This window comes from Solanum dulcamara, chromosome 9 (assembly GCF_947179165.1).
Source record: "Solanum dulcamara chromosome 9, daSolDulc1.2, whole genome shotgun sequence".
NCBI lineage: Eukaryota > Viridiplantae > Streptophyta > Magnoliopsida > Solanales > Solanaceae > Solanum > Solanum dulcamara.
The window spans coordinates 3,067,187-3,087,635 of record NC_077245.1 but is presented as its reverse complement, the minus strand read 5'-3'; the positions used below and the strand labels follow the sequence as shown (position 1 = coordinate 3,087,635).

The following is a 20,449-nucleotide window of genomic DNA, read 5'->3' as shown; positions in this document are numbered from 1 at the left end:
GTAGCTATGAATCTTAATTAAACAGATTATAACTAAGAAATCTTATTATGTTTCTAGTTTAAGCTATTTTTGAAATTTCCACTTCAGAAAAAGGTACATGGGGATGTCTTGAAAGAACAATAAGCCCATTTCGAATGGATTTAAAGCCCACGAGGAGGACAATAATGGATTTGACTAGAAAAATTGTTCCCTCATTCATCAACAAGCCCAGATGTGAATAATCAAGTTATGGTTTATACGAATTTGAGACTCTTATATGTGTTACACATTTAGAGCCCGTTTGGATTGACCCCTTTTTAGTTTTTTGACGTGTTTGTCTAATGCTGACTTTAAGCCATAAAGTTCTTAAAGTCAGTCAAAAATGAAAAGTTAGGAATCCTAACTTTTTTTTTCAAAGTGCTTAAAGTCATTTTCTTTGACCATGAAAATTATTTTATATCCCTTATATTTTAACTAAATTCTCAAACTATCTTTTTATATTCTTTTAACCCTAAAATTCACATTATAAGCACTTTTATCCAAACACTCAACTGCTTATTTATAAAAATAACTTTCAGCACTTCAAAGTTCTAAAAGCACTTCATTCATAAAAGTTATTTTTTTTAAGCTTATCCAAACGGGCTCTTAGTCACTTACTTTATAGGCAATAAATAGGATATGCTACTTGACATGTATTTAATCTTTCGAAAACTTGTTAAAAACATACATATTCATACTATGTTGGATATAATAATGCCATAAGAAAGTACTACACAATGCAATATTATTATGCACCCACTGACTTAAAATTTTCGATTAAACAAAATATCAAAAATTTAGTCAAGTTCACCTAAAATTTCACATTTACACCCTACCAACAAACATAAACGCCTTGAAGACAACTCATCTAACAAATTAGGCCCTCCCCATGCTACCTCAATTTCTTCAACCAATTTTTTTGGTAACAAATCAAATCCTTTTTCTTTAACAGTGTTAATTGCTGATACAGATTTGAGCATTCCCAAAAACCCTTCAAATGAAATATCATTTTGTAGGTCAACTTGAAATGGTTCATTTTTTGAACCTAATCCCACACTTTCAAAACGTTTTGTACCCATCAAACACAAATTTCATAGTGAGAAAAAAACATAAATAACATATTTAAGAGTAAATATTACTAGCCTTAACAGGATTTTGGATGAAGAAAAAATTCTTCAATTTTGGATTAAATTCAGGGCTCACACTCATCAATTCATAGGCCCAAACTGCTATTATGCCTCCTGATTTCCTTAGCACATGATTGACAATCGAGTAGAACCTGATTTCGTAAAATTTCTTAGCCACGAAAATCAAATTAACAAATCTAATGTCTTAATTTTGCAACAATTACCAACAATCGTAGCAATAATTGTCTAAATAGCTATACTTTATTGCTACAGTAAAATTCTATAGCTAACCATAAGTTTTTGCCACGCAATAAAAGTTATTGTAGCAGTAGTAACTTTTAGTCACGATAAACTATTTGAATCAAAAATATTGTAGCTAAATAATATTATTTTGCTTCAAGTTATGGCAATGCTATGTCCTTTTTGCTATGATAAAATTTCGTAGCTAATTATTAATTTTGCCACGAGTTGAAACTTAATTATGGCAATTGTAACTTTTTAGCCGCAATAAATAGTTTGAAAGAAGACATGATTGGCTAAATAAATCCGAGTTACCAAAAAAAAAGGTTACAATAGTTAAATGACATAGCTATAGATTATATGCTATCATAAAATTTTGTACCTAATTATTAATTTATGACACGTGTTGAGACTTTCTGTAGCAATAGTGACCTTTTAGCTATGAAATATTTTATTTAAAACGAAATATTATAGATAAATAAATGTTTTTGCTTCGAATACTAAAAAAATCGTGGCAATAGTTGACTTAATAATAGCTATAATTATTTGTTATGAAGAAATAACTTATACACAAATTTATTATTGGGATAAAATTTTGTAGGTAATAATTTTTTTTTACCACGAATTGAAATTTTGTTGTAACAATACTAACCTTAATTTTTATTTAAAATGTGTAAGATAAATAGTTTGGAAAAATTGGCTTAGAAGTTTGGGGTTTGGGATTTTCAATAGTTCATTACGCTTATGTTTTCGACCATTAAGCATTTATTTTGATCTATGATTTTTTTATTTTCTCTAATTAGTTTTAAATCATTTGAACTTATATTTTAGAAAGACATTTGTATTTGCATGAAATTTTATCAGAAAATAAAGACAACCAAAAATAATGGATCGCTATTCATCCCGAAACAAGTTTCAAACACGACGTGCAAATGCTCATACTGGTATCAAGTTTGATATCTAAATTCTAAAGATTTCTCATTCCATACTTCATGGCAGAGACGTATTCAGGATTTCGAGAGGATGGATGCACTATTACGAAAGATGGATCTAGAATATAATTTTGATCGGTTTGACATTTAGGTTCTTATCACTAAAAATCGGTTAAATTTTAAAGTTATAGGTCCAAAACTAATTCTTATCTATTTTAAATAGTAATTTATATATATATATACCCATTGATTGTATGTTATATCATATAATACTACTAGTTTTAATATACACATTTGATTTAATTATATACAAATTATACCGTGCTAAAAAAATTAGTAATTTTCAATGTGATAAACCTGAAAATTTTGAAAGATTAAAGCAAAATAAAAAAAAATTATTAGTTAAAGCACAAAAAGTGCTACCAATAACACTTAGAGATGTGTTAACTAATTTTAGAAAGAAAAATAAAACAAGATTGGTATAAGATTCAAAATTTTTAACCTCTACACCCAATCTTACATTATATGATACTAAGTATGGATTCACATATCTATATTTAAATATTTTTTTAAAAATATAACAGTACAATATATGATCTCGAGAGGAAAACATGGATTCACGTGAATCCGGTGACCCCTCTCATACGCCCTGAAGCATAAAATTTTACATCCATGGACCATGATCCAACATTGCGAAATTTCATCATTATCATTTTCTACCTACTCTCCATTTTCGACTAAAAATAGTCTATATACACACATTAACCATGCAAGGTACACCAAAAACAAGACTTGTTGCATGATCGAATAATTCTACGAAAATCCATAATATGGTTGGTTATAATAAGTTGGATAAAATGCTTCTCTTAGTTTATTATACTTTTCGAGATCGAAATTGTGTGTCTTCATGAGCTTCTTTTGTTTCACTTTGAAACGTCTTTGGAAATACCCTTCAAAAGTGGGCTCTTTTGATGTTCTTAAGAAGAATCCATATGCAAGGGCAAAGTGAAGTGATGTCACAAAGAAGCAAATGGGCTCCATCACATCCCAAGTCAATTCCCAAAATGTTAGCCTCATAAAGCCCAATGTTTGGAGAACTAAAAAGCCCAGACCAAAGTAAAGTTCTCCTCTTACAAGTGATTGGGCTTTTTGATCAATAAAGGCCTTTTCCTTTTCCATATGTTCAAGTTCTCTTCTTCTTGGGTCATTTGGGGATACTATGGATTCTGAAATTATTTTGTCCATTGATTTTGCCACCTGTAATCCACATCAAGAGATTAGCATATTTATTATACCTAAATTTGAATAAGCATTTTTTTAATTAGTAAAATAAAATGAATATACTCTAGAATAACACCATTTGTTCGAATATTTATCATATAAGGTTCGAAGAACTCTCGATTGTTATTATAAAGAATGTTTTCTTAAGGCTCATTTAGTGCAAAGAACAAGAGATAGTTAACAATATTGGAAATTAGAATAACTAACATCGAAATAACCTGTTATCCAACCATATTAGCTCTTACAGAGTAATAACAATTTAATATGCTTAAATAATTAAGATTATGATTAATTTTTTTAATTATTTATCGTGCATGAGTTCTCTAATACAAAAAATAATAAGGGTAAAAAAAAAGAATATATTTATACCTGATGTGGACGGAGGAAAACGACGTCACCCAGAACGATGACGCTACCGGATTCATCCAACATTTTAGCGAAATCCAAACTCTGTTCTCTGTTAGAGCAAAATTCATCACAGATCCCAACGAATTCGGAGTACGAAATAGAGTTCATCGGAATCTCCCTAAGTCTCGATTTCACTTTTTCCATCTGCGAGATTTTCAATATCTTCTTAGCATCATTCACAGTTATCTTCCCAATCGTATCCGCCGGCAGCAACGCCGTTGCCGTAGACGGGGTCGGTGGAGCTAGGCCTTCGAATCTAATCCTTTCTCCAGTAACATTCATAGACCTCAACTTCTCTCTCAATTTTTCTCCCACTGGAATAGAAAAAAACTCCGGCAGTCTCGCTACATGATTGATTTCTCTCCTCTGGAGAAACCGACGGAAGAAATCAGCGTTGACGGAATCCGGCGGCGTCGCCGGAATGTGAAAACGTTCTAGAACCGTAACCGGTGGAAGCGGATCTATTTTCAGGGCACTAGATAGGCGTTTCGCTAAAATCCGACGAATCGCCATTGATGATTTTGTGCAGTAAAGAGTGGGGAAAAAAAGGAAAACTTATGATGGCTGAGTTGGAAGTGAACGATAGAATTTATATAGGTCCTAAATTGGAGGAATCCGCAGAATATTATGAGAATATTTAAATAGAAATTGTTTTATGTTTCCTTGATAGTATTAAATATTAATTTACATTCCTTCTAAAATTATAATTATTGGTACTATGTTATATATATATATATAGCACTAGCATTAGATTTAAATTTGTAATTATAGTTTATTTTACCTTTATTACCGAATTAGCAATTAATGTCTATTACGTAAAAAGTATTGCTAAGCTGCACCATGAAGTTTTGAAAAAGAATGGTGGAGATGAGGGTGAGGAAATGAGATGAGGGTGAGGAAATGAGTGTCTACTTCTGAAAATCAATTTGAATTCATGCCAGAACGTTCGACTACCGAAGTCATCCACCTTATGAAGAGATTGATTGAGAAGTATATGGAAAGGAAGAAAGATTTTCATATGGTGTTCACTGACCTTGAAAAAACTTATAACAAAGTCCGAAGGGATGTTCTTTAGAGGTGTTTGGAGGCTAACAGTGTTCCGATAGTGTATATTAGGGCGATAAAGGACATGTATGGTAGAGCTAAGACGTGGGTTAGAACGGTGGGAGGAGACTCGGAGCACTTCCCAGTAAAGGTAGGGCTACACCAAGGATCAGTCCTTAGTCCTTTCCTATTCGCCTTGGTGATGGATGAGTTGACGCGATCTATTCAGGAGAAGGTTCCTTGGTGTATGTTATTTGCAAACGACATAGTATTGGTTGATGAGACACAAGACAAAGTTAATATTAGGTTGGATGTTTGGAGACAGACTCTAGGTCCAAAGTATTCAGGTTGAGCAGGATCAAAACAGAGTATTTGGATTGTAAATTCAGTGGTGTGGTATATGAAGCAGACATAGAAGTGAAGACTGCCACACAACCTATTCCTAAGAGAGAAATTTTTAAGTATCTTATGTCTGTACTCTAGGATAGTGAGGACATCGACAGTGATGTCACACATCGCATTGGGGTGGCATGGATGAAATGGAGGCTTGCGTCTAAAATCCTATGCGATAAGAAGGTACCACCCAAACTTAAAGAGAAGCTTTGTAGAGTGATGGTTAGACCTTCCCTATTGTATGAGGTAGAGTGCTGGCCAGTCAAGAACTCTCATGTTCAGAAGATGCATATTGCGGAGATGAAGATGTTGAAATAGATGTATGGTCATACTATGAGAGACAAGATTAGGAATGAGGTTATTCGGGAGAAGGTAGAAGTGACTCCTGTGGCAGACAAGATTAGGAAAGCAAGACTAAGATGGTTTGGACATGCGCGAAGGAGGCGTGTTGAAGCCCATGCGAGACGATGTTTGTAGGGAGAAATCGAAGAGGTAGAGGTAGACTTAAGAAGTATTTGAGAGAGATGATTAGACAGGATTTGACGCAACTCTATATTACCAAGGACATAACCCTAGATAAGAGAAGTGGATAACTCGTATTAGGGTAGAAGGTTAGTAGAGGTGAGGGATTAGTGGAGGATCAGCGTATTGTATTGTGTATCTTGTCTATATTATCACACTATTTTGATGTTAGTGTTGTTTCTTCATTGTAGACTTTCTTATTCATTGTTATGCTGTCTTTATTGTTTCTTAATTTTTTTTACTTGGATTTGAGACACTTGAGCCGAGGGTCTTTTGAAAACAGTCTCTCTACCTTCTCGAGGTAGTGGTAAGGTCTGCGCACATTCTAGTCTTCCAAAACTCCACTTAGTGGGATTTCACTAGGTATGTTGTTGTTGTAGTATTTATTATTATCTAATAAGTAATTAATTATGTAAACATTACTTACGCACGTAGAATTTAGACTCGTTCATTTAAAAGTGAGTTTGAAAAGATTTTTCTTCAATTATTTACGAGTTAAAGAACATGTTTGGATTGATTTTTTATTTATGACTTAATTTAATTATTTTGACTTAAAATTAAATGCTTATGATTATCTTTTTATTTTACCCAAATATTATAAAACTGCTTAAACACTATTCTTTAAAAATTTCAGTAAGAAATATTGTTTCCTCAAATATCAATTTTTTTTGGGAATAAAATTAGTAGTTATATTAACTCAACTTTTTGTTTAACTAATTAATAATTGTCTAAAATTACGCATAGCGTCATGACTCATTACCAGACTTTTTTATTTATTTATTGTCCATCTACATCCACTACTTATATCTTTTTTTATTCAGCCAAATATGGTAAGCCATACAAGTGCTAATTCCTAAATTTAGGAGCCATTTAATATTTGTCGATACTACCGGGTCTATCGTGCCCAAAAATAAAAAAATAAAAAAGATGATTGGACATTATGAGAATTGTTAATAGACCAAAAGTTCTATTAACTCATTAAGATGTACAAATTGTTTGAAAAGTTACATTTTCAATCCATATTTCTAAAGTATAATGAATTTAGTAGCAAACACTTAAAAACTTGAACCCGCCAAATTGAAATCTTAAGTTCACCGCCGGTTAAAATTTCTCATTGTATTCCATTACTTTAAATTATTAGTGCTTAATTGGGGTATCTTATCAAATAAGTAATTCTTTTGGAGAATCTTTTATTTCTAGGAAGCAAAGTAGCAGGGAACAGGAAGAGATACTCAAATAAGTTACTTAAAATATTTAACTTCCTAAATATAGTCTAGCATATGTCAAAATAGGTTAATTTTATGTTTAAATAACGTTTAGAGAAGAACCAAAATTGATTCCTTAGTCTGTTTGGTCAATTTTGGAGAAGGCAAAAACATTTATTTTCTTAAGAAGTATGGTGTTTGACAAAGCTTCTGGAAGAAAATAAGTGTATTTGGAGGTATTATAATATGTTTTTCAGATTTTTAAAAAATAAATTCAAAAAACACTTTTTTGAAAAGCACTCTTTTGAAAAAAAAACACTTAGTAAGACTTTTAAAAGCTTAGTTAAACTCTAATTACTCTTCAAAAGTATTTTTAAAATTTATTTGCCAAAAACAAACTGCTTCTTATAAAAGTATTTTTTTTTAAACAAACACATTTCAAAATAAGTTGATTTTAGAAACTTGGCCAAATAAGCGCTATTCTTCGCGTCCATCCCATTGGAAGCTGGAGCCAGAAATTATGAAAAGATAATTTGATGCACAAAACATTCTGCGTTCACGTAGGATCTGAAGAAGAGTATTCGCATAGCAAGAAATGTGATGTTGATAGTCTATCATAATACAAGTTATTTTACTAAGTGCTTCCACATCTTGAACCCATTATAATAGTGACGAATATTTTAATTTAATGCTTAAAAGGGCCAATAATAATTAGTAGTAAATAGAACTAATCAGAAGAGCTTGACCAGTAAATAATCTAACAATTTCTCTAGCATAATTAGTACTAATTGTTTGGCTTCTTCAGCTACATGTTTTTCGACACTTGATATTTTGCAGCCAAATAAATATAAATGGGAATAAGCATCATATCTGTTTTAATATCAAATTATTCTACAGTTACAGAATTTTCTTTAATTTGCTGATGTATATATGGGAAACGGATCTAAGTCTAATAGTACTAATATATAACGTGAAATTAGTATGAATTTCAATATTACTGTAGTCCAGAAAATTCTATAGGGAATCTTCACGATTTGGAATTCCAATTTGCAATTTATTTCTTTTAAGATTTGGAGTTATCTCAATATTGATAGATGCAACCAATATTCAACAAGAATATGATACGTATTTCTAACCACAATAATCATTATGTTTACGTGCCCACATTAGGTCCAAAAATAAAATGCATATAGTAATATGCAAGCACTGTAAAGATATTTTAATCCTTTTAGTAAGTAAGTAAGTTATCATTTTTATCGATTAAAAGTATCACGAGTTCAAATAAAATTTCCACAGCCTCACTCTTAATTAACAGCTAATTAATCCAATTGCAATTTCCGTCTTACCTATTAAAAATTTTATTTAAAAAATGTCTTACCTATTAAAACAATTTTTAAGGAGTAAAAAAAGAAATTAAACACGCTAGTATTTCACACACATAAACACACATATATCATTTAATTTTATAGTATTTGTAATTAAATGATATTCATTTCAATCAAATTTCTATTGAATTGTTTTGAAAAATAATTATCTTGAATCGAAGATTTATAAAAAAAAAATAACTTTTATATCCTACAAAGATAGAATAAAATCTGCATTGACACCACTTTTTTAAATTTCACTTATAAAACTTGATTGGCTATGTTGTTGTTATTGCATTCCAACCAAAAGAAAAAAAAAATGATGTCTTTGGCATCAATGGACAGCAATGGATTAGGGGAATGTGAATTAGGCTATGATTCCAATGCATCACCTTTTTGTATAGAGAATGACTTGAGTACTAATTGAAATAATTGATGTGATATGATGTGATTCACATTTTTTTTTAATATATGGCTAAAAACTTATGGTTTTGTGAACAATTAAAGAATCCCCACCAATTTGGGGAATCATCCGAACGTTGTAGGATTCCATACTTGGAAAGAATTGATATGCTCACACATCAAGTGGCATGTCTACTATACTCCCATTTCCTATCACATATAAAAACGAATTTTTGTATTGGAACTCAACTAAATTTTGATTCTAGTGCTCCGTTAAAATAAGGCAATTTCATTCGCTCAAGGCTTAAATCCAAAATTTTTGATTAAGAATGAAAAAAATGCTTACTATTCCACCACAGTCCTTATCCGTCCTTACATTATTGCTCCATTTCCGTAGACACAAGGTTAATTAGCTATAGTCCACTAAATAAGTGAATGACCTAAGTTTCTTTTCGTTTAAATTTTGACTTAACTAATTTGTGATCACATGACCTTTAATTATTTTGTAAACTAATACGTACCTCTTTTGTCCCAAACTATGTAACACCCTTTTCTATTTAGTCCGTATCAACAAGAATAACATTATTATATAATTAAAAATAATTTAACTTTAAATTCTACTTTTATCTTGAATGAAATGATTTATTATAGTCACACGAACAGTCAATGAGAATTTTAGACTACAAATCTCAAAAATCTTTTTTTTTTTAAATTTTATATCAAGTCAAACAATGTCACATAAACTGAAACCGAAAAAGTACGTCCACAGATAGTATTCTTTCATGTTGATGATCACATAAATGTACCAAAGAAACGTCATTTGTTTGGTTTACTTAAATTGAAATATTAAGAAGAAAAATTTCACCAGCAAGCAATCTTATCCACGAGAAATTATTCATGCTGGCTATTGAATGTGTGTACATATATATTGGTTTAAAATTTGTACCCAACAACACCTAATTAGAACCTAAGAAATTCTATATAAGAATTATTGTGTGCCATTTCATTTTTTTTTATAACAAGGTAAATCCGCAACCGTTATTTTTTGTGTGCGCATAAAGTAAAATCCTCGTTTTTATATAATAACTCGTAAACAAGCTCAACTCAAAAGGCAAATTCCTTGATTTTACTGGCAAGGGGTTTCGAATTTGAGACATCCAATATAAAATTCTCAAGCACAAACCACTAGGCCACCCCAAAGGTTGCCACTATAGAAACAACTTTCTTGATTAAGGTGCCGTTTCGCTCCAAATAGTTTTTGGGAAAAACTTGATTTTTTTTTTTGAAATTAGTGTTTGACCATATAATTTGCCATTAATTGACTAAAATATTTGGCAAATATCCCAAGTTTCAAGTTCTAGAAAAAAATTAGAACTTGAGAAATTGAGAAGTTGTAAAAATTTTAAAATTACCACAAACTTTTATATATTATAAAACATCCATCATTTATTAATTCCAACTAGTATTTATCTACAAACTTACTCTATTAACGTGGCCAACCAACGACATTAAAAAAATATCTATCTATTAATAAATAACCAGACTATTCCTTTCTATAATTTATTTTTAATGCGATTAATGTATTTCTCTTGCCCATATTATCATTTTGTTGTTGTTGATTGTTATCAATTATGCTATAAGGTTTATTTTTAATAGAACGTATTCATTATAAAATGGTAATACAAACTTATGAATATTTTTATTAATTTTTCAAATTAACTGATATAAAATAATTTTTTTTTAAAACAATCAAATATTTTTTAAAAAAATTATGATCAAATACGTGATAAAACTTTACTAAAATTTCACATAAAAATAACTTGTCAACAATATTTAGGAATTAAGTGCCAAACTTTAGCAAATAGTAGTGGTAGTGGGAATCCAAAGAAGATTAGAAAACCTACCCATCTCATATACATAACTATTAATTAAATTAGTTGATGCTTCGTGGCAAAGATTCAAATTCCTCCTCACCCCAAATTGGCCTTCTTCTCTTTCTTACGTTATAATATTGCTTGATTAATAAGGTGGATTCAAAATTTATAATTTATAATTTTTTATAATAATATTAAATTAATATAAAATATATAATAATTGGGTTTATTATAGGCGAACAAAAATTATTGAATTTTTATAAATTTATAAGTTGTTGCTTCTTCAAATGCTGACTCTTTTTATGAAAAAATCTATTATACGCGGCTAGTGAATACAATAAACTGTTAAAGGGGCACTTCACTTGTATATATCAAAGAATTCGTTTTTACTCAATTTATATAATATAATTTTTTAATGAAGAGAGTTCTAAGTAAACGCGCTTCCCACACATAGCTTCTATGATGACTACCAACAAAACATAAACAAATAGAAAGGAATTATCTATAACATTAAAATATATTAATTCATCATCATTTTCATATCAATAATATTGATGGCTCTTATAATTTTTGAACATCCATATTTTAATGTAAAAAATGAATTCGTAACGTCCCTGAAGAGGGCGAGTTCAAAAAGAAAATTCAAAAGACTTTTAAATTGGTAAGCTTTTGAAAAAAAAGAAGTGAATATGATACCTTAGATGAATTCCACATCCAAATAAAAAAGAAAAATAAAGAGACTTTTACAAAGCATAAAAACAAATTCACAATGATAGACACACTTATAGACTTCATAATAACAACGATTTAGCTCAAGAGATAAAATCTACAAAATCAAAATTATATAACTTTTACAAAGCATAAAAACAAGTTCACAATAATAGATACACTTTTAAACTTGATAATAACAACGACTTAGATCAAGAGATAAAATCTACAAAATCAAAATATCATCAATATATCATTAGTATAATGGTGGAATTCAGAATTGATTTTAGGAAGTCTGCGTAAGCCCACTAATTGTCATAACTTTATTTTTTTCGTGGCTTATTTGTGGGAGAATTCAACAGCGACAGGACTTTGGGGACCAAATATTGATGACGCCATTTTTTGGGTGCAAAAATTAAAATCATCTTTTTTAGTTCGTCATTTTCCACTTACCTACATTGAAATTTTTACATGGTATAACGTGGTTTAATTATGAATAAACATAATTAAATCATAATTACATACACTAGAGAGAAATCTCTAATACAAACGGCAAATAAAGTCTAGGTTCAAATTCGATAAAATAAATAATATGAATGGGTTCACTATAATGATAATATAATAATGTAATGATTGATATATAAAGGATGACTTCTCTTATATTGTGTCAAATTCGATTTTTTTAAAAAAGTATTAAAAGCAGACATCCTTTTTTTTTTTTTTCTATTTGGCTAAAAAGTCATTAGTTGTATACGCTAGTTATACGTGGCTTAAATTATGATGCCACAATATTTAATGGAAAAATTACCTAATTACAAATAATTTCTATCCTATTTATTAATTTTTTATATAGTTTGAAATAATTACATATTGTGTCACTAATTAATAAATTTTATATCATATTTCAAATTAGATACACCTAGATACATGTATTTTTGCTATTCAGATACACTGAAATAGGGAGAGAGGCGAGCAAGATAGAAGGCAGACGAGCGAGATAGTCTATGTATCTCAAATACATATGAATCACACTAGATACATATATCTTGGATACCAGATATATTCCACATACATTTTAAAATATAAATATATAGAGCGAGAGGTGGGCGAGAGAGGGAGATAAGCTTTGCAATGATTAAAAAAAACCAATCTAGAGTCTTAACTCAATTACAAATACCAACTTAAAGAACTATCCAAAATCATATAAAGAGACAACGCCGCAATTCTCAATCAATTACATGAAATAACTTAACAATAATTAACCTCATGATCCCCTTAATTAACTCTTAAAAATTAGGGATAAATTTGTGTTCATACTAAATTCCTTTTTTCTTTCTTAAGTCGAAAATCTATCAAAATTAATTTACCTATTCCATAAAAATAAAAGTAAATTCTACGTACATCCCACCAGACTCACACTACTAAACAACAAGGGATATGTTGTTTTCCCACCAAAATCCCTTTTCTTGTCGCAATGCCAATATCCATATATCTTAAAAGTTGTTGATGCTAGTAACTATCCACCAACCCCAAAGAAATTCATAATTGTTGCAAATTTGAATATTAAAACAAACCAATAAAGCTAGATTGAAAGGTCATTACTGTTTGATTATTGTTGTTTCCTTCCTTGTATTATATGGCTTAATTACTTCTGTTAGAACCAAAACAGATAAAATTGACCTTGAGGGAAGAATCAAGAAAGTCTAAAATACATAATAATGGGTAACTTTCATCACTTTTTAAGTGGAGAAGACGATTAATGATGCCTTCCTTGTGGCCAATCATTTAAGTTTAGTGCTATAAAAAAATTGTTTAATGAATGTCCTTTTCACAAATTCTTGAAATTCTTCCCATATATGTTCGTTTCGCCTTGATTAAAGACATATTTAAGATTTAAATTAATTTAAATTCAACCCTTGTAAGGTACGTGTTCTTAGCATTAAATTTGTTGTAATGTACATTTGAAAGTATAGGTTCAATAATTAATATTCTCTCTATTCCATAGTAACTAAATTTGTTCGGTTATGCACACATATTAAGAAAAACATTCAAGTACATAATTTAAACCATACTTTCCACTATTCTCCTTTGTAAAATCATAAATATGACTTTGCAAGAAGTTTGGTTTATCTCCTAGAAAATATAAAACTTCAATAAATGAAAGGACAAATATGGAAAAAGCTTCACACATCCATCTTGAACTTTGAATAAATCAATTATTTTTAACAATGAAAAATCTCTAAAAAAATCAATTAATATGAAATAGAGAGAGTATTTGTTGAAATTGTAATATTTTTCGATGTGTATATATATTTTTATATTTTGAGCAAAAATAAGGGGTTCAATTAAATTTTGAATATAAACTCCCTTGCTTCTAGCATCTAGGAGCGTTAATGGGACGATGCAGTCAGTTATTTTTAAAAAAATTATACCATTCCATTTTTCGGGTATTTTATAATATATAACCAAAATTAATTTGTTTTTAAATCCTCCCAATTTTTTCCTTCGGTATTGATACGATTCGGTTAATTTTAGTTTTTTAAAACTTTTAAAGTATTACCTCAAAATATACTATTATTAAAAGATTCTTTCACGAGTATGTTCGAAGCACTTTTATTCTTCACCAAGAATCAAGAATGTAAAACCTTGCTGCTGTATTGTTTGATCTTAAGCATTTAATAGTAGTGTTCGCATAGATTTTACTGTATTATTTAATGGAGTATCTATTATAGTATCTTTTAATTTTAAACCTAATTAATTAAAGGATAAAGTAAAGACCCAAAGTTGTCCAGTCACCAAAGACCTAAGATCTAGGTTATATTTATATTTGAAAAATTTAATAAAATATATTTATATATTAAATTTAACATATTGTTAATATATAAAATTATATTTACATACATGTAAGGTTATTTGGTTCGGTTTGATTTATTTTTTTTTACAAATTAAAAAGACTATTCCAATTGTTCAGGATGGTTATACATTTAAATAAAAGTTTATGGTTTTATTTTAAAAAATGATATAAATCGGTTCGGTCGATTCGATCGGTTTTTGGTATTCTTTTGATACTTCTACTAGCATCGACAATAATAAACTTAGTGTAATCTTACAAGTGGAGTCTGTATATATGCACAATTTTACTTCTACCTTACGTTGATAGAGAGACTATTTCTGAATAACTCTTGGCTTAAGTGCTTCTAGAGAGACTCGAATTAATTGGAAGGTATATGTGGCTTTTCGAGAACGTTTAAGGTTAAAAAAAATCTTCCACTTTTTACCATATTTAAATGTATTTGATCAATCTTCATGGAGAAGGTAATGTTATCTAGGGTGGGTTGAAACTAAAATAAGGTCCAAAATAGCTCAATATAATAATATTATTTTATACATATATAAATTAAGAAGAGCGTGGGATCGTTTTAATGAAATTAGAATCAACATCATTACTCTAAGTAATAAAGCTAAGAGTAATAAAAGAAGCATTAAACTTAAATTAAACTAAAAAAAAGCTAATAATGTGAAGGGTTTAAAGTTTTAAGAACATTCTTTAAGCTTTTAGTATTGCCGCATTGTATCGCATGATATAACAAATAATAAGTGGACCACTAGAATAATTGGGAGATACATTTTAGTTATCGTGCTTGCTATAAATAACTGGTTACAAATAATACTCCCTTTGTCTCTTATTATATAGTTGTGAAAAATAGAGTAATATAAATTAGTATCAATGAGTAAATAAAAATAATTCAGATTAATATTTTCTTAACAGGTGTGTAAGAAAAAGAATCAGTAAAATAAATCGGAAGGAGTAACATGTTATAACATGAAAGCGTGAATAAAATTATATCACTATTTACTATGTTATAGCAATTAGCATTTCATTTTTAAATATCACTGTATATAATCGATATATAAAAAAAAACTAAAATAATTGTGATTAATTGTGGATAATGATAGTGAGACTTTTAAAAGTCAATGAATAATCTATGGTTCACTAAAGAATCAGCTTCTGATTCATGAGCAAGGCCAACTTTGCCTTGAGATAATTATCTTTAAGGAAATTAAGTGAAATATAAAATTTATTGTAAACTTTAATCAACTTTATTCTTATAAAATATGCTAATTAACTTGTCTCCTATTTGCTTTTTTTTTTCTTTCTTTCTTGGACTGTAGAAAATGCTTGTTCCATATTCTGAAGTTAAAGTAATATACTATAATCCTTTCCTCACGTTTAATTGTTTAAGCTTAATTCAACCTGTGATGGAGATTCTTATAATAAAATATATTATGAAAAAATGTCACGACAAAATCAGTTCCCAAATATTATATTTACAAAACATTTTAAAATAAAAACAAAACTTAAATAATCTCGTTAAAAAGGATATTTGTGTAAATCGGCCTTTGCAATTATCCTCAAGGCTCAAACTGATCTTCTTTGCGGGAAAACAACGACTTCAATTGAATTCAGATCCTAACACACAGTTATCCTAAAAAGAGAGATTTATGTGTAAATAAACTAAATTTTTTGATGATATATTTTAAACCCATAATTTCATGAAAATAACTTATTTTATTAGAAATATATTTGTTATGAATAAATTCAATTTAAAATTATATTCATCATCAATTAAAAATTCCGAATTCGCATCTCATCTTGACAAAGCAAAATATCCTCCACAAACTTTGTTATACTTTCGACATGAATATTTATGGGAATTTCTCGTCTCCTTTTTCCATTAGGATTTGGTTGAGTTGACATTGTACATAATATCATTTGGGATAAGAAAAGGATGTAGAAATTCCCAAAATTTAAATCACATTATATATGTTTACGTTAACGAGATAGTAAATATTCCGTAAAATTGATCACTTATAAATTGACTGTAACATCATGATATATTTATTTTTACAAAGGGGTATCAATTGTTGACACATACACATTCCACTTGAGGAATATTATTGTAAAAGCGCTTTACAAACCGAAAGAAGCTTCTTAATTCCACAAATCAATTGGTAAATCTATTCTGAATCTTTACTTGTTTCTCATAAAATTCCATTATAAATCAATTCCCAGAATATATATATATATATATATATATATATATATATATATATATATATATATATATATATATATATATAAAAGTAGTGATGTCACTTGGAAATGGATCAGATACTCCACATCAATCTTTCATATATGTCCAACATTTTGGCAGCAACAGTACTAGTGCTTTCCATATTTTCTTGCTACTATCATGAATTCATGATCACAAAAGAGACACCGACGTCGATTATGATGGGATGATTAAGATTTCTTTATTATTACTCAGAAGTCTTCATGAATATAAAAAATAATCTTGTTGGAAGCATTGCCCTTAGAATGGGCCATGCAATTCGTGATACAAACATAATCGAACTCTAATATGAATATCGAACATCATTATTCCCTTATATAAGTGTCATTATTACATGTAATTGTAAATAAAAATGCGAAATTGTATAAAAAAAACAAACACTTGAATAATAAAGCATTTTACTCCTTGTGTCCCAATATACAAATAGTTCACATCTCTCTAAAGTCTTAAAAAGACTTATGCCCCAACCTCAAAGTCTTGAAAAATAGAAAATAATCTTCAATTTCGTAGTTTTAAAAAATATAAAATAGATTAGCTGTATATACTAATTTGCCCAAACTAAAAATAAAATTCAACTTTCTTACTTTCTTTCCTTGTAAAAGCTCCCATTTTCTCTCCTTCGAATCCATTTCCGACGTGAATTTCAGGATTTTTTAATCGTAAAATCACTTTTCAATGACGAAAAACTTCTACACTCAGTCATTGTTGTCTCTATCTTTCGTAAATATCTGAAAATAGCTCTAATTAATTTCCCGTTGTATGAATGAATTAATTTTTTCATTGCCGTAAAAGTTCAACCATTTTACCATTTATCATAGGCTACTTTGTTAATAATCGACCAATTGGTATATATGTAGCCTAAGCTAATATTTTTGGCTAAAAAGCAATAAGTGTGTCCTTATTTAAACACTTGAACTTTTCTTTTCACCCTCGATGAAGAAAAAGGTGTTTTTTTTTTTACAAAAATATAAAGAAACGCTTCATATTCCTTTCTTTCATATTTCATCCATTTTCCATTTATTCTTACTATACCTAACACAAATCTAATTTCTGAATAAGTCAGAAGCTCTTCCTTTACTAGTTATTTCTTTGCCAACTATTATTATCAAAGGCTAAGTTCCTTCTACCTTTCGAAAAAATGAGTAATTTTTTTTTATGATCCATATTAAAGGAATATTTATCTGATCCGGTCAATTACGTAATTGGTAAATAGCTCTTATAGTCTAGTATTACTTGATCTTATATATCTTCTCAATCACGTTGTCACCTTTTAAATAATGTTATCATGTTCCCCATTTTATTGGAACTCCAGTAGCAAAATTCATAATTACATAGAATATACTTTATATTTCGTCAGCCATTTCTGGTCAAAGATTCAGTTGCTAGCTGTCCCACATTTATTGGCAATCCTCTAGAACCACTTATTATGGAAGACTCTATGCCTAATCGATCTGAGTTTCTTCACGCAAATATATTATCCTGTTTCAAAATAAGTGTCAGCAAAAATTATATTCATTAAAAATTAATAAATATAATATACAGTTTATTAAATTTTTTATATTTAATAATTTGTTTTGAAAATTGAATATTATAAAAAAGATGAAGTATAATAATCTAGTTAGAAAAAATATGTTAACTTTTATCTCTAATTCTTAAGATGACTAAGATACATTTATTTTGTGACAATTTTTTTGTTGAAATGATATTTATTTTAAGACGGAGAAAGTATATGTATCCCACTAGCATCGTACGTCTTGTTTTCTTCCTCTTTTTGTCTCTTGCACAACTTGATTTTTGCAATAGAATTCATAAGATGGATCATCACAATTTTTTTTCCTTTTCACTATGGAAGATTGGAAGAGACGGGACGTAAAGTAATGACACTTCATTTCACTTAAATGCTAATTAATTGGATGTTGTTAGGCTTAATTAATAAGCCAATGAATATATGACCATCCCACTCAATTCGCCTAAGTTTGAGTGGATTAATAATCTGTTTATTGATTAACTCAGTCTATTTTAATTGTTCTAATTTAGTTGATCTAAAAATTTGGCTGATTTGAATTGAATATGTAACCCATTGACCCATCCATGAAAAAACTTGTCAAAATATTATTAAAAATAATCATATGCGACATATAGCCATATAAAAAAGACAAAAGAATTAGTCAATTAAACAAATAAATAGTAACTAACAAAGAAATTAATATTTGGTGAGAGTTAAACATGTTGGATTATGGATTACTGCCTAACCTATCTTGACCCAAACCATCTTAGCTACCAAGAATTAATTTGAATTCATGTCAAAATATTCAACTATACGAGTCATTCATCTTAGAAATAGGCATATTGAAAGTTTTAAAGTACCCCTATTTCAGATAAATATAGGGGGTTAGTTTGCTTTGTCACGTATATTTTCTAAAAATAAGAATATCCAATGAAGGGCTTGGGCCCAAGGTTTCACAAAGATGTCAAGCCCATTCAAATGTCTGCTCCTCTAGCAAATGAGCTGTATGGGCTTCAAAATCAGGGAGTCCAACAATTGAATAAGTTGAACAAAGACCAGGCCCAAATTGTGTGTGTGTTGGGGCGTGGGGGGTGGGGGGGGGGTGGAGGTTGGCATTTTATTACAAATTAAAGAAGAGGCCCTTATATTTTTCTTATCTCAAACAAATGATTTTAAAACGTATGTGGTGTAAGCTTCATTTTTTTAAATACAAATTATAATAAATTTTATAAAACTCTCTTACTTAGTATTTATAATAATCTCCTTCTCCGAAAAATATATATTGAAAGTATGGAGTATTTCGTGTACAACAACAATAATCACAATCACAAATATAATTTGAAGTGAATAGCAAGTATAAAAAGTCCGTTCTCAATGTTCTAATCTCAATATAAATAGAAAGACTGTTTTTAGAGCCCATTTGAATTAGTTTATAAGTTATTTTCAGTTTTTTTTATAGTATTTAATTGGCCTACTTAAAGTCATTTCATACTTAAAATAAGCCCCCCAAAAAATTAGGTCTGTTTAGCTTAACTTATCTAAAACAATTTATAAGTTGAAGACAACTTATAAGCTAAAAAAAAGAGGTTAAACTACCCCAACTTATTTTTTTTAGCTTATAAGTTGCTTAAATAAAGTTAAGTCAAACATACACTTAGAGCCCATTTGGATTGACTTAAAAAAAAAAATTAAGTCAAAAAATAAAAAGTCAAACTTAAATGACTTATACGTTAAAATATAAAAAATAGGGAGAGTCCTACTTTCTATTTTTAACTTATTTTAAGTCAATTTTAACTTATTTTTAAATTTGTCAAACACTTTATAAGCTAAAAATAACTTAAAAGTTGATATGGAGCCCGTTTGGATGAACTTAAAAAAAATAACTTTTATGTATGAAGTGCTTTTAGAACTTTGAAGTGCTGAAAGTTATTTTTATAAATAAGCGTGTTTGGATAAAAATGCTTAAATGAGGAAAATAATGTGAATTTTAGGGTTAAAAGAATAAAAAGGATAGTTTGAGAATTTAGTTAAAATATAAGAGATATAAAAGTAATTTCCATGGTTAAAGAAAATGACTTTAAGCACTTAGAAAAAAAAAATTAGGAATCCTAACTTTCCATTTTTGACTGACTTTAAGAACTTTATGGCTTAAAGTTAGCATTAGACAAATATATCCAAAAGCTAAAAAAGGGTTTTAAGTTGATTTTGACCAACTTAAAGCCCATCAAAACGGGCTCATGTACTCTTTTCTTTTTTTAAAAAAAAAATTCTGAGTAAGAAAAAAAAAGA

General features: G+C 29.0%; 1 protein-coding gene across 1 annotated transcript; it reads right to left on the bottom strand.

Annotated features, from left to right (window-relative positions):
* Window positions 1–3,117: 3,117 nt before the first annotated feature.
* Window positions 3,118–4,586, bottom strand: LOC129903026 (calcium uniporter protein 4, mitochondrial). The gene is made up of 2 exons (XM_055978499.1): window positions 3,968–4,586; window positions 3,118–3,574 (listed from the first exon to the last, which is right to left on the bottom strand). The coding sequence occupies exons 1-2, from the start codon at window positions 4,517–4,519 to the stop codon at window positions 3,131–3,133; spliced, it is 996 nt and encodes a 331-aa protein (XP_055834474.1). The 5' UTR covers window positions 4,520–4,586; the 3' UTR covers window positions 3,118–3,130.
* Between the last annotated feature and the right edge of the window lie 15,863 nt (window positions 4,587–20,449).